The 15,769-nt window shown below is 40.8% G+C and overlaps 1 protein-coding gene across 6 annotated transcripts in view; it reads right to left on the bottom strand.

Moving 5' to 3' along the window:
• CNOT10 (CCR4-NOT transcription complex subunit 10) overlaps positions 1 to 15,769 on the bottom strand; it is a 71,990-nt gene that overhangs the window by 22,848 nt on the left and 33,373 nt on the right. For 4 of the 6 annotated variants that reach the window (XM_042998620.1, XM_042998619.1, XM_015545197.2 and 1 more), the window contains 6 exons: positions 15,646 to 15,763; positions 11,432 to 11,581; positions 9,578 to 9,780; positions 5,636 to 5,757; positions 3,635 to 3,811; positions 2,373 to 2,453 (listed from right to left, as the gene is read on the bottom strand). In XM_042998620.1, coding sequence (XP_042854554.1) covers positions 2,373 to 2,453; positions 3,635 to 3,811; positions 5,636 to 5,757; positions 9,578 to 9,780; positions 11,432 to 11,581; positions 15,646 to 15,763 — 851 coding nt within the window. The remainder of the gene's footprint in view (positions 1 to 2,372; positions 2,454 to 3,634; positions 3,812 to 5,635; positions 5,758 to 9,577; positions 9,781 to 11,431; positions 11,582 to 15,645; positions 15,764 to 15,769) is intronic. The other 2 variants (XM_042998617.1, XM_042998618.1) reach the window with 1 other exon arrangement.

The raw sequence follows: 15,769 nt of genomic DNA, 5'->3' as shown, positions 1-15,769 counted from the left end.
GTGGCTCGGTCGGTTAAGCGCTGGACTTCGGAGTTTGGCTCAGACTGTGATCTCACAGGTCATGAGAGCAAGAAGCCTGCCGGGGATTCTCCCTCTCTCTCTCTCTGCCCTCCTCGACTCATGTGCATGCATGCAAATGCACACACACTCTCTCTCTCGAAATAAATGAAATAAAACTTAAAAAATCCCATATATCCATTTGCTGACATATGACTGAGAAATCTCACTGGAAGGACATAAAAGAAACCAGTCACTGGTCATCCCTCTGGAAGATCTTGGAAACAGAGGACTGTGATGGGTCAAATTTTACTTTACACTATGTCATTTTTTTTTCTTTTTAATACTTTACTTACCCCGATGTGGGGGCTTGAACTCATGACCCTGCGGATCAAGAGTCCACGTTCTTCCAAATAAGCCAGCCAGGAACCCCTACACCACATCACACTTTGTACTGAGATTTTTACCATACAAAATAACCTATGAAAACTAAATGAACCCTTAGATAAACATGAAATACAGGTGGCTCCATAGAGGCATCTCTAGAAGACAGTAAGCAGTAATACTGGGGGAAAACAGTGTATTTTCTGGCAATAAAGCACTTTCCCAAATATTGTCCTGGCTGAACATTACAATCCACCTCTTCCCTACCAGCTCACTTTATACCAAATACAGTTTAGCTTTACAGAACCTGCTTTGTTTTTACACATTTCTAGTCAGGACAAAAATCTAGCACAGTGAGTTTTAGTTATACTGTTGGAATTTGACTGCTTTTAAAAAATTCAATTTTAATGTATTCAATGGCAACCTTCTTCTGATATTTTGTTTTTGTTACAGTACTTTTATTTTCTTGCTGTCTTATCACTACAAGAGAATTCAAGAAATTTTACTCTAAAGATTACTGAATAAAACAATTATCTTTGTCAAATTAAAACAAAACAAAAACCCCAAAACACTACTTTCAAAATGTACCTTAAATGACCAATTCCCCGTTTCTAACTAAATTTGAAATTTAAGATTTTCCTCTCTATAATCAGAGGATTAATTCTTCCCTCCTGATAATAAAACCCAGGCCAGAGAGGGCATTACTGCAAAGTGTGAATTTATGGTATACTTCAACAGAGTAAAGATATAAAGAGATAAAAAGTTGTCATTTAGGTGAACATGGTGCGTGGCACCCCGAGCTCACGGACAGCAATGCCCTACTGTGAACACGCTGATCTGACAACCTATGATCAGAAAATGGCGTATCTTTATTTAAGTGGTGGGGGGGGAGGGGAGGGGAGGGAGAAGAGAGAAAATGGCACATCCGGCTGGCCAATCTTCCTCCAAAAATACTAGATATGCAAGGAGGGGCATCACTAACATTAAGGAAATATCTTCCTTTCTTAAAGAGTTAGGGAAAAAAACATATCCAGTAAGAAAATGAAAATCAGTTATTCCACCATTCAGGAATAACCACTACGAAGGTTTTGACACAGATCCTTCCCAGATTTTTTTTTTTTTTTTGCAAACAGACATATACATGTTATTTTATAAAAATGTAATTTTAAATGTTTACACATAAAATCTCAACATTCATAGTTCTGTTTCATGCTTTATTTTGAAAGTTAAATTAACTTAATCAAATGGACTACTACGAAAAATTAGACACAGGATAGATTCCTATACCTTGTTCATTTAGATAAAACAAAATGCTACATGAAACAAAAATTTAGATTGGTGGTTGTGGCAGTGCTAGAACACATGTGTGAATTATTTTCTGAACCGTGGAGGCAAGAAGGCCTTTCTACACATTACATGAAATGGATAAAAAGTAAGAGCAGTGATAAATCTGATACTTAAAAAATGAAATTCTGGGTGCACCTGGGTGGCTCAGTCGGTTAAGCATCTGACTTCAGCTCAGGTCACGATCTCATGGTTTGCGGGTTTGAGCCCTACGTCTGGCTCTGTGCCTCCCTCTCTCTCTGCCCCTCCCCAACCTGCACTCTCTCTAACAATAAAGAAACATTAAAAAAAAATTTAAAAAGGGGCACCTGGGTGGCTCAGTCGGTTGAGCGTCTGACTTTGGCTCAGGCCATTATCTCGTGGTTTGTGGGTTCGAGCCTTGAGTTGGGGCTCTGTGCTGACAGCCTGCTTCGGATTCTGTGTTTCCCTCTCTCTCCACCCTTTCTGTCTTTCTCTTTCAAACATAAATAAACATTAAAAAAAATCTATAAAAAAAGATAATACATTCTGACTAGCAGGGTTTATCACAAGATTGAAAGACTGGTTTAACATTTGACATTCCACCAATACCATTCACAATATCAACAAAATAAAGATTAAAAATAACATGCAGTAGCTGCTATGCTAACTTTTGTTTACATACTTACTTTAAGTTTTCTAATTCCTGTTTTCTCAATGGAGAGGAAGGTGGAGCTGGAATGAACTTATCTCCATCATGGCTTTTACTGCTAAAATAAAGACAGACTCTTAATTATAAAGAGCAAATAAGCAATTAAATATAAAATTTGGCTGCCCGATCCCCACTCCCATGCAATTTTTTATGCCAAAAATGCAAAAGAGCCAAAACAACCAATGAAAAAATGCTTAGTAACTTGGTAACACCAATGTGTTAAAGCTATACTGTATTTCAGCTTCTTTTCTCCAATACACAATATTCCTTTTAAAAATATCTAATTGTTGGGGTGTCTGGGTGGCTCTTTCAGTTAGGTGTCCGACTTCAGCTCAGATCATGATCTCGTGGTTTGTGAGTTCGAGCCCCGTGTCGGGCCCTGTGCTGACAACTCAGAGCCTGGAGCCTGCTTCGGATTCTGTGTCTCCCTTGCTCTCTGACCCTCCCCTGCTCATGGTCTGTCTCTGTCTCAAAAATAAAACATCAAAAAAAATTTTTTTTTAATTTCTAATTGTAAACAATATCTCTACAAAGGAGACCGCTCTCGTATTTTCACACATTTCTCATTCTTCTGATTGCTTTTTTTTTTTTTTTTGGTATCAACTACAGTAAAAGATAACCTCTTGATGGAGGCGGAAAAAACCCCACAGTTTTGTTTCAAATTTTCTTTAATGAATGTATTTTTATAATAATCCAGAAAAAATGCTGGGAGGAAACACTTGAATTTAAAGGTGCTATGCGTAAAAATAACTTTATATATGATGGTGTTTTATGATTACTAGAAACTTTCTTAGTTTCTAGAGATTGTTATAACATTTATACAAAAAAACCTAGAAATTAATAGAAATATTCTAGAGGTTAGTGATTTACGGTATGTTAAGACAAAAGGCAAAGGATAAGAAGAAGTGAGAAGTTTTAGGATTTAAGTATTTACTTTAATAAAAGTAAAAACAAAGCCCTATCCCCGAGTGCGAAAGGATTTCTTTACAGCTGTATCTCCTGTCAATGAAAAGCTGTTTCTTTCCACTTTTCTCTTCCAAGGTTCTGTCCTCACTTGGCCTTCACTTTATTTCTCCCTTCCAGAAATACTTAACATTCATACTTTCCTTTCTTCTTATTCAAAACAGGGGATTTAGGAAATTCAGTCTGGAGATTTTAAGAATTCATCTGTAGGACAAAGGGGCTCACGAACGAAGTCCTGAGGGGCTTCACCAAAGGGGGTCCAAGGGATTAGAATACCTGCAAGTTTCGCCGCTTTCGCCGCTCTCCGCGTTCCCACCTAATTGGTTACTATTTTTAGACCCATTTTCCTGCTTCGGATCTTGCTGTTCTTCCGGTAAGAGCAGCAAGGCATTTCGGAGACAGATGGCTGCAAACTCCATGCTGGCTACAGGAATGGCTGAAGACTGTCCATCGCTTGAAAGAGTAAAACCGAATTAGCCAAGTAAATAACATAAAGAGTAGTAAGACTTTTCTATTATCGGGAATAAAACCAATAGAATTATGAAAGAAAATGTGCCCTCTGACAGGGAAAATTTGAAAACAAGCCACTCCAAGAGAATGCTAAAGCACCCAAATCCTAAACGGTGCATATCAAGTGTAGGAAGCATGAATAATACCCAGTTGTATCTCCAGGAATGGGACTAGGGATGGAAAACGACTTGGAGGTGATCTGCAGTGCCCATGTTAACACAACAGAGGAGTTACAGACAAGGAAAATTGTAACAAGGGCCAGGACAGGTATAGTAAGAACTGGAAAGAAAGGTTACACCTGAGCCTTGTTTCAGTTGATCCTCGTTTTCGAAAATGCTTTGTTTTGTCTTACGATATTTTTTTTGAGATTTTATGTTATTTTATTTTATTTTTTTAAATTTATTACTTTTTTTTAACGTTTATTTATTATTGAGAGACAGAGCATGAGCAGGGAAGGGGCAGAGAGAGGAGGAGACACAGAATCCCAAGCTGTCAGCACAGAGCCCGATGCGGGGCTTGAACCCACGAACCGTGAGATCATGACCTGAGTCAAAGTCGGACGCCCAACTGACTGAGCCACCCAGGTGTCCCTTTTTTGAGATTTTATATAACTTTCTATTGATACACCAAACTAAACTTTATTAGGGGGAAAAAAAAGTGAAAAGTAGTAATAATTTTGAAATTTTAAGTCTTTAAAAAATAAATCTGCAGTATAGTTGAAATAAATTAACACGAAAATAATGTGTGCCAGATACTATTTTAAAACTTTGGGGGGGGGCTCAGTTAAGCGTCTGACTCTTGATTTTGGCTCAGGTCACGGTCTCAGGGTTTGTGAGTTTGAGTTCCGTGTCGGGCTCCATGCTGGTAGTGTGGAGACTGCTTGGGATTTTGTCTCTCCCCCCTCTCTCAAAAATAAATAAACTTAAAAAAAAAAAAAAAAACTTTGGAAAAACTTTTAAATGGTAGAGAACAATTTTATTTTTGGGGAAGGAAAAAAACAGCAAATTTTTTACAAAGCCTAATACTTTAAAAATAATAGCAACTCCAAATTGGAATCTTTTTTTTTTTTTTAATTTTTTTTTTTAAACGTTTATTTATTTTTGAGACAGAGAGAGACAGAGCATGAACAGGGGAGGGGCAGAGAGAGAGGGAGACACAGAATCTGAAACAGGCTCCAGGCTCTGAGCAGTCAGCACAGAGCCCGACGCGGGGCTCGAAGTCATGGACCGTGAGATCATGACCTGAGCCGAAGTTGGACGCTTAACCGACCGAGCCACCCAGGCGCCCCGGAATCTTTCTTTATATAAGATAAAGATGTTCATATTTAAAAGCTATTCAACTGAAGGTCCTGCATGTGACAGCTTTAAATTGCTTTGGTTACTTATGTATTTGTATTTTTTTCTCCTAATACTAAGAATCAGGTTTAGGGAAAATACCTAAATAAAAAGCAGCAATGATACACTATATAAAATTTTAAGAAACATCAAGATGCCCTCTTCTGGACATTCTGAATAATGGAACTGAATAGACTGGGTTCTCTGAGCCATCAACAGTCTCAGCACATACGTAACTAAACCGAAACCCTGTGTCAGATAATATAAACTATGGACTTATATATGAGGCTCTGGTTGTTGAAGTAGAAATAAAACCTAGTTGCAAAGTGGTTCCTCCTATGAAAAATCTTAAGCATGTTTTTATACATAAATGACCTTGAGAAATAATATCAAATATCTACGCTTTCTCTCTCTCTCTCTGCATAATACTTACTTATATACAGTATTCTGTATGGACTGCGATGCCAGAACTATTTTACGATGATAGCCTTGACCAACAATAGACTGTACAATTCCTTTCTTACTTGGAAGGCCTTTAGTTTCTTGTTCAGCAGTCTGCAAAAACACACATAATTTCCAATTAATCAATGCAACTGTAAGACAGGATGTGAAAAATGATCTAATATTTTTCGAAGTACTCCAAGGAAGTTCCTATGATCCACCAATGTGGAGTTTTGGTGATAAAGGAAATATGTTCAGTACTGAAGAAAAGGATGGTTAATTAGTACATGAAGCGGGAAGTCTGTCATATATGCTATATTTTAATATGAAGTCTGAGGTAATTCTAAGGAAAAAAGGCAATTCAAGAATGACTTAAGCATTTATTTAGAACGATCTAGTTAGAATATCCTACACCCCGGACACCATGCTGCATCAGAGTAAGGAAACAGGAGAGCCGCAAAAACTCAGAAAGGGAAGCCACTCTACTTCCTAGAACCCAGCGTGTCTTTCTTAATTGAAAGCATTAATTAAATTTTAACAACATATAAACTGGGACAAGCTACATGTTAACATTTACACGGGCACAATTCTTTCCTTCTAGAAAATCGAAATTCTAAAACCCTGTAAACATTAGACCGACAACAGTAAAAGCTACCTACACACACACAGTGTTGGGATGTCTCACGAACACAGCAGCATCACCTCACTACGAGAACTTAATGTGCCAGCGGCATTTATCTTCCCGTCATTCGAGGTCTCTGGGTTGCCTGCAGGTGGAATCCCACCCTGTCATTTTATAGAGTCACGCAGCTCTCACGTGCAGGAATAAACTGGGGCCGACCCATGAGAACTCGCAGAGCTAAACTCTGCCCTGCAAACAGTCCTTCTCTAAGCGCGTTTCTGTACTGTTACTCACTGCTCCTACTGGAACTTTACTGTAGTTGTACTTCCAGCCATGACTTCTGATAAAACGGGGATTCACTGTATATTCATTTTAAAAAGAAAATATTACACAGTGCTTAAAAAATACAACAAAACTGCTCGGACTGGAAATTTTGTGTCGAGAGGGCAGCCAAGCAAGATCAATGAAAAATAACAAAACGTGGATATTCTGAACCATTCTTGGAAGGCACTCCCATTCTGACTTCTTTTCCTATTCGTGGTGATAAATTTATGATTCATCCATACGTTCCTTCCCGATCCGTAAGGTCACACAAGATCACGCAAGCAAGATGTGGAAGTGCAACAGATGAAAACAAAGACGGAATGGAACTGTAAATCCACAATAATAAACTTTCTTTTCTTTTCTTTAATTTTTGTTAATGTTTATTTATTTTTGAGAGAGAGCGAGTGAGCGAGCATGAGTGGGGAAGGGGCAGAGAGAGAGGGAGACACAGAATCTGAAGCAGGCTCCAGGCCCTGAGCTGTCAGCACAGAGCCCAACGTGGGGCTCAAACCCACGAACTGCGAGATCATGACCTGAGTTGAAGTCGGATGCTCAACCGACTGAGCCATCCAGGCACCCCTTAGCAGCCTTCTCTTAAATTGGTTACATACTCTCCCTATAGTAAAGTCTGTGGTTGTTTTTAAATTAGCGGATCTTTTCTCATGTATTATACCCATCCAAGTAAGCGTAAGCCCTACTTCTGCCAAAAGCAGTCTGAAGCAATGTCCGTCAGATAAACAGGACATAAATGATCTCCTCAGCATCACCAATTTAACAATTAAGTTGGTTCTTTTTTAAAAAAAATATTTTTTCTTAACTTTTATTGGAGAGAGAGAGAGAGAGAGAGAGAGAGAGCGCCAGTGGGGGAGAGAGAATCTTAAACAGGCTCCACTAAGATCCCATGATCCTGAGATTGTGACCTGAGCCCAAATCAAGAGTTGGACACTCAACTCACTGAGCCACCCAGGTGCCCCAAGTTGTTCTTTTTATTAAAAGATGAGTTTATTTCTGAGGGTAGAAACTGCTTTCTTCAGCATTCCTTCTATCCCAACTCAATACATTTTATGGAATTTTATTTAGAGTTTATAATTTCTGCTTTTGGGATTTTACTCTCTGGTTTTATTAGAGAGTGTTTGGGGGTTGTCTTAACTGTCTTTTAGGGCACTTCAGCATCCTTTTAGAAGGAAGAGAGAGCACACAGACAGATAATTATTTTTGGCATATTTCCTATTTGTAGCACAAACTAAATATTCTGACATCCACCAAATTATGGCAATTAAGTCATCTCCACCATTTTTTAAAAATGGTGATTTAGAACTTTGCAGAATGGGGCAGTGACTTCATAATAAAATCCACAGAATGAAGACAGTCTGAAAAGCACTACTTCTAAAAATAACAACTTTATTGTTTTAATTTATTCTTTTTAATTTTTATTTATTTTTGAGAGAGAGAGAGAGAGAGAGAGAGAGAGAGAGAGAGAGAGGCAGGGGCAGAGAGTGAGGGAGACACAGAATCCAAAGTAGGCTCCTGGTTCTGAGCTGTCAGCATAGAGCCCGGCAGCGGCTCACCAACTGTGAGATCATGGCCCAGGCCGAAGTTGGAAGCTCAACCGACTGAGCCACCCAGGTGCCCCTAAAAATAAGTCATTTTAAAAGAAAATATTAAGCCTTACTGTATTTCTCTACTCCCTGGTTGATGTAATTCCCTGGTTTCCAATAACTGTCCAAATGAGAGGCCTCCAATACTTAAATTCATGAATGGATTAAAGAGAATAAACAATTCCTAGAGATTTTTGTTTTCAAAAGTACACATTCTGCCTAGAATTATTTGTCCATTAATTTAAGAATTACCAAATAAGAGGGGCGCCTGAGTGGCTCAGTGAGTTGAGTGTCCGACTTCGGCTCAAGTCCTGATCTCACTGTTCGTGAGCTCAAGTCCCACGTCAGGCCCTGTGCTGTCAGTGCAGAGCCCGCTTCAGAGCCTCCGTCTCCCTCTCTCTCTGCCCCTACCTTGCTAGCTCGCTCGCTCTCTCTCACAACGAAACAAATAAAAACATTTTAAAAATTAAAAAAAAAAAAAAAAAGAATGCTCCAATAAGAAAGTTGTCTTTTAAAAGGCAAATTACAATCAAATAAATCCTTAAAGCCCTTCGAGGACGGCACGCTTCTCTTTCCCCAGGGGGATACAGATCATCAGCCACGTAAATACCACGTGTGAGAACCGCCAGGCAAACATCCTTCCGCACGTGGCTGCGGCAGCGGTTCCTCGGCAAGTGGCGAGGGCAGCCGACGCCTCTCGGGTCGCCGACGGCAGGCACGCCTCAGGTGCCAGGCCACCCAGTCTCCACACAGCCAAGGAGCACGGCACGGGGGGGGGGGGGGGGGGGGGGGGGCGGGGAGGAAACGGGTCTTACAGGCGTCTGGCGATTCTCATCCAAGCGGTCTTCCCCCCGCCCCCCGCTGACCGCTCCCCACTCCAGATTCCCACGGCTTCCAGCAACCCCCACGTGCAGCTCATCTAGGCGAGGACACCCACGTAAACCGGCCTCTTTGGCACAGTCACGGGGGACGCTCCTGTGGGAGAGGCAGTCCGATAGTCCGTTCACTGGATCGAAAGGAAAGCGACGTCGCACTCACGGGGTTACCGTCGGTCCTCTTCTACCCACCTGTGCAGGTGCCATTCTCACGGCCTCAGAGGACACGGCCCCCGCCCCCAGCAGCCAGCGGACCACCGTCCCACCAGATTCGACCCTCTCAACGACTCCACCTCTTTAATATGACTGCTGACAGAGGCCACGATGCTTCAAGAAGCACAATGTCAACAAATGACTCCCAGAAACGAAATCTTTTGTCCAACTGTTAAAGGACGGACTACGTACATTCCCCGGGACTTAAAAAGGGAATGAGGTCTCGTATGTCTCCCGGCGTTTGCTGCTTTCTATGTAACGAGCTGGGGGACGGTTCAAAACGATGCCCAAGGGGCACTCACCCCCTTGTTTGCAGCAATGCAGCATTCGGCCAGCCGTAGCCAGAGGCGGGGATTTGCGTGATAAACCTGAACAGCTTCAATCAGACACTCAAAGGCGGCAAGAGGTCTTCCGATGTGAAGAAGCTGAATTCCACAGTTATACAGCAACTCGTACCTCTTGTTGGTTAGTAACGTACACATGGGTCTTCCTGAAAACTTTTTGCCTAGTGAGACAAATTAGGTTAAGAAAAAGCTCATCAGGTGAAAAAGAGCAGTCACACTGACAACATTTATCCCACGAAGTACTTGAATGCTACCTCGTGTAATATCAGTGACCCCACTGTAAAGCTGTAACAGCTCTCTCCCAGTGATGATCGTCCCCCTCAACCCCACAAATATTCTCCAGAGTCATTTCAGTTGCCTGTGCTGGTGCAGCCAGACAGCAATCTTCCAGAAAGGCAAAGGAAAGAGACAGGACCCACGGACTCCTCCGTACCTTTTCCACCTTTTTAGAAGATTGCAGTTTTTTCTTTTATTTTTCAGAGAGAGAAAGTGTGAAAAGTGTGAGTGGGGTAGGGGCAGGGGCAGAGCGAGAGACAGACAGACAGACAGAAAGAAAGAAAGAAAGGAAGGAAGGAAAAGAAGGAAAGGAAGGAAAGGAAGGAAAGGAAGGAAAGGAAGGAAAGGAAGGAAAGGAAGGAAAGGAAGAAAAGGAAGAAAAGAAAGAAAGAAAGAAAGAAAGAAGAAAGAAAGAAAGAAAGAAAGAAAGAAAGAAAGAAAGAAAGAGGGAGAAAATCCCAAGCAGGCTCCATACTGTCAGCACGGAGCCCAATTCAGGGCTCAAACCATGAACCGAGATCATGATGTGAGCCGAAGTCGGATGCTTAACCGACTGAGTCACTCAGGCCTGATTCCACTTTTTTTGTTTTTTTTAAACTTTCAGTTTGGTTAACCATTTTATTGTCATGTGCTTTCTTACCCAGAAACATGCAGCTAATGTTAGGGGATTTAGCAACTTTTCTATGAACATAAAAATTAATATACTATACCTACAAAGACTATGGTTCGCTAACTTTTTCAAAGTTTCAGTCTATAATAAATAAAGACTACTTCTAATTTTGGATACATTTTTCATCAATTCGTTTTATATTTCAATAACGTAAATAACTGCTTGGTTTTAAGCATTCCAGGTGAAGGATTCATATCGTATGAATATTAAATAAAAGACTTCAGGAATTTGCTCAAAAAGATTGTTAGATACTACCAATAACCTCACATGTGAAACCTTGGAAATAACCTATAATAAAACTAGGTTAGGAGTGCCTGGCTGCCTCAGTTGGTAAAGCACGGGACTCTCTATCTCTGGGTCACAAGTTCAAGCACCACACTGAATGCAGAGCTTACTTGAAACAAAAACCAAAACAAAAAAACCCAGCTTAGCAGTTGAGAACTCCCACAATCTATTTTGCTTGATCACGTTACCATACGTGATTACTCATCTCTGTATCCATGAAAAAGTGAACGTAATTTAGGTTTCCTTGATAATTACTCCTACCACCCTGTTATTTGAAGTAGCAATATCTACTAATGCCCAGAGTCAAACCTGTTGGGAAGGGCCAATGTTAATTTTAGGTAGGCACATGAGGCATACATTTGGACCACTTGATCCCTAATCAACCTATTTATTTTTATTTTTTCTTTAAAAAAATTATCATTTTTTACATTCCAGTGTACCTCAGGTACGGTGTTATATTAGTTTCAGGTATAAATAGAGTGATTTGACAATTGCATACGTGCCTCAGTGCTCAGCTGCTCTCTAGTGTCATGCCCTCCTCAGGCGGTCAAATACGAACTGTCTTCCAGCAATGAGCTCACCTGGATCAGTGCTGCCTGCACTGAGCTGTGCACAAACATTGTCGTTCTCCTGGAGGGCCTTTTTAAAGTAGAAAATTCCCAAATTGTGCTTGCTCATGGCAAAATGGATACAACCAAGATTATTCCAGAACATGCATCTCAAGCATTCACCTGAGAACACAGATAAATTTGTCCACAGATTTTACTGTTGATACATGCCACACAAGAGTCAGCCACGCAATCACATCCGCTAGGCCCTACAGAAAAGTTCACGAGGCATTTGAAATTTAAGAAACATCTGAAAATTTTGTAAGCTCCTTTCCTTTCACAATCTTTTCTTACAGGTGATAAACCAACTGTGCACATCAATTTTGTTAGCCTGTTTAGTCTTCGTTTCCGATTCAACTTTTAATAGTTATAGGCAAATGATACAATAACGCAAAGGACAAAAAATATGTATTAGTAACATCATATGCGTTACATCCACACAACAAACTACTATGTAGAAACTGGAAAGAACAAAGTATATGTGGAAACATTTAAAACAGAAATGTATTCAATGAATAGCAAGAATACATCAAACAGAACACATAAACTCCCGCTTTTGCTTGTTAAACTTTAAGTCTCTGCTGTTCATTTTTTTTTAATGAATTTGTTTTTAATTTAATTTTATTCATTTTGAGAAAGTGCAGGCATGTCTGCGCACATGCATGCACAAGTAGGGAAGAGGCACAGAGGGAGAGAATCCAAAGCAGGCTCCGAGCTCTGCTTGATCCCACGACTGAGAGACGGTGACCTGAACTGAAGCCCAGAGTGGGATGTCCAGCCCAGCCGCCCAGGGGCCCCTCTGCTGTTTTTAGTTCCTATGTCTTTACACATCACTATGGCTCGGCCGGGTAAGCGTCCAACTCTTGATCTGAGCTCAGGTCACGATCCCAGGTTGTGGGATCAAGCCCCACGCTGGGTTTGTGCTAAGAGTGCGAGCCTGCTTGGGATTCTCTCTCGCTCTCTCTCCTCTGCTGGCACCTGCACGTCCACACCCATGCACTCTGCCAAAATAAACATTTAAAAAAATGTATCACTATGGCTGAGCGTCTTTCTCCTCATGCTTGTTAGGCATTTGTATCCTGTATTCTGCTTCTTTATGGTCTTTCCACTTTTTCACTTGGTTACAGATGTTGTTCCTACTGGTTACCTGTTAGTATGCTACAGAAAACTTGGGTCATGTCTGTTTCAAATATTACCCACAGTGTCATTGGGTCATCTGTCTTGTGACCTGGTTCAGTGTGTGTGTGTGTGTGTGTGTGTGTGTGTGTGTGTGTGTTATGTTTTTTTTTTTTTTTAATTTTTTTAACGTTTATTTATTTTTGAGACAGAGAGAGACAGAGCATGAACGGGGGAGGGTCAGAGAGAGGGAGACACAGAATCCGAAACAGGCTCCAGGCTCTGAGCTGTCAGCACAGAGCCCAACGCGGGGCTCGAACCCACAGACTGCGAGATCATGACCTGAGCCGAAGTCGGACGCTTAACCGACTGAGCCACCCAGGTGCCCCGTGTGTGTTATGTTTTTAATGTTTCACGTTTTTACGTGGTTAAATTTAGTCATCTTTTAAAAATTTTTACTTATCTTTAAAGACAGAGTGTGTGAGTGGGAGAAGGGCAGAGGGAGAGAGAGAATCTTTTTTTTTTAATATATATTTTTTAATGTTTATTTTCTTTTGAGAGACAGTGAGAGACAGAGGCACGAGCAGGGGAGGGATGGAGAGAGAGGGAGACAGAATCCGAAGCAGGCTCCAGGCTCTGAGCTGTCAGCACATAGCCTGACACGGGGCTTGAACTCAGATGGCGAGATCATGGCCTGAGCCAAAGTCGGCCACTCAACAGACTGAGCCTCCCAGGCGCCCCGAGAAAGAGAGAATCTGAAGCAGGCTCCAAGCCCAGTACGGAGCTCACCTTGGGGCTCCATCTCACCACCAGATCATGACCTGAGATGAAATCAAGAGTCAGATGTTTAACTGACTGAGCCACCCAGGCGCCTCTAGTCACCTTTTCTAAACTCTATGCTTCTTGGTTTGATCAAGTCTTCCCTACCACAAAATTAAAATACTCAAGTTGTTGTTGTTGTTGTTGTTTTAGCTGCTTTTATAATTTTTACATTTTAATCCTTCATTTCTCTGGGGTTTGTTTTGGTGTAATGAAAGCAATCTAAGCTTCAGGATTCCTCTTCTAAATTGCTTCCCAAATGCTCCAAAACATCTCATTGACAGTCCATCTATTCCTCAATGATATAAATGCCAGACTAGACACAGAAAATTAATAATCAGGATATTCAATACTTAATACTAAAATCTAAAGGTTTTCTTCTGACATTTTAAAATTAAGCAAGGATATTTTAAAAAGACAAAAACTAGGTTTAGGAAAAAAGACAGTAGGAAATACGCTAAAATGTTTAAAGGAGACTGCCTCTGATAGTAGCACTGTGAACACTTTAAGAAACATTCTCTTCCCAAATCTCTAATAAGCATATTTTGTCAGCAGCAAAACCTAAATTTCACATGTGAGAAGAAAATGAACAATTTTGACATTAATAACTATGAAAAATATCAATACTCAGCAATCAAAAAGAATGAAATCTTGCCATTTGCAACTACGTGGATGGAACCGGAGGGCATTACGCTAAGTGAAATTAGTCAGAGAAAGACAAATATCCTATGACTTCACTCGTATGAAGACTTTAAGAGACAAAACAGATGAACATAAGGAAAGGGAAACAAAAATAATCTAAAACCAGGAAGGGGGACAAAACAGAAGAGACTCTTAAATATACAGAACAAACAGAGGGTTACTGGAGGGGGGGTGGGGTAAATGGGTCAGGGGCACTAAGGAATCTACTCCTGAAATCATTGTTGGCACTATATGTTAACTAACTTGGATGTAAATTAAAAAGAGAAAAGAAAAATATCAAAAAATAAAACTGCTGTATAAAAACCTTTCCTATTACATACTCTTAACCATTCACTAGTCAACCACATGCCCTGCTCTGCACTCCACTGCAGAACCTGACAATGTCAATTCTGATATCTACATCAAGACAATCCTAAGCAAAATTTTCTCAAGCATATTGAATTTTTAGTCTGAAAGATCATTTCAGTGTTTGGGTGTTACGGGCTTCTGAGGGGAAATTTTGACAATAAAAACAGCAAAAATGAAAATTTAGCGGAATTAAAAATGGGTACTCAGGGGCGGCTGGGTGGCTCAGTCAGTTAAGCGTCCAACTCTGAACTTTGGCTCAGGTCATGATCTCACGCTTCTCAGGTTTGAGCCCCATATTGGGCTCTGTGCTGGCAGCACGGAGCCTGCTTGGAATTTCTCTCTCCCTTTCTCTCTGCCCCTCCCAGACTTGCTCTCTCTCTCAAAAAATAAACACACACAAAAGTTTAAAAAAAAAAAAAAAAAAGCATACTCAGAATAAACAGAATATCCAAGAACATTATAATGGAACAAACTGCTTTTCTCCATCTTTTACCATCCCACCAAACAGAGGACGTAAAAGGGCAAGAGGGGTTGAGTATGTTCGCATATGCGGTCTGTGCTCAAATCTGAATAGAATCTAAAACAAAATGTATCATAAAACTTACTCATCTATGCATTTTTAAAAAAATTTTTTTCATGTTTATTCATTTTTTTCAGAGAGAGGGAGACAGAGCATGAGCAGGGGAAGGGCAGAGAGAGAGGGAGACACAGAATCTAAAGCAGGATCCAGGACCCAAGCTGTCAGCACAAAGTCTGACGTGGGACTTGAACTCACGAACCATGAGATTAGGATCTTGAGCCAAAGCTGGGCACTTAACCGACTGAGCCATCCAGGCGACTCTTCTTTGCATTTTTATTTTTATTTTTAGAAAGAGGTGGGGGGGGGGCTAGCGAGACGGACGCTCGAGGCACCTGGGTGGCTCGGTCGGTTGAATGTCCGACTCTTGATTTCTGCTCAGGTCATGATTCCAGGGGTTGTGGGATCGAGGCCCGCGCCGGCTCCGTGCAGAGTGTGGAGCCTACGTAACACTGTCTCTTTCTCTATCCCTCCCCTACTCACACTCATGGTCTAAGAGAAAAAACAGTAATAAAATAAAAATAAAAAACTATAAAAAATCACCCTGAAGAGAAGTACAGGAGACAACAAAAGACAGAGAGCCAGAAATAAAATAGCGTACTAGAATTTCATAATTTTCTTTTACCTGTTTTCATGAATCCTGGATGCTCAGCAATGTTTGAACTATTTAACAGCTTCACAGCTTTTCGATAATTGCCTCTTAAGTACTCAAAATTGCTTTTAAGAAACAGAGAGGGGGCAGACTGTAA

The sequence above is a fragment of the Panthera tigris genome, chromosome C2, assembly GCF_018350195.1.
Source record: "Panthera tigris isolate Pti1 chromosome C2, P.tigris_Pti1_mat1.1, whole genome shotgun sequence".
Classification (NCBI taxonomy): Eukaryota; Metazoa; Chordata; class Mammalia; order Carnivora; family Felidae; genus Panthera; species Panthera tigris.
The sequence above is the reverse complement of the archived record's forward strand: the minus strand, read 5'-3'. Positions and strand labels throughout refer to the sequence as shown.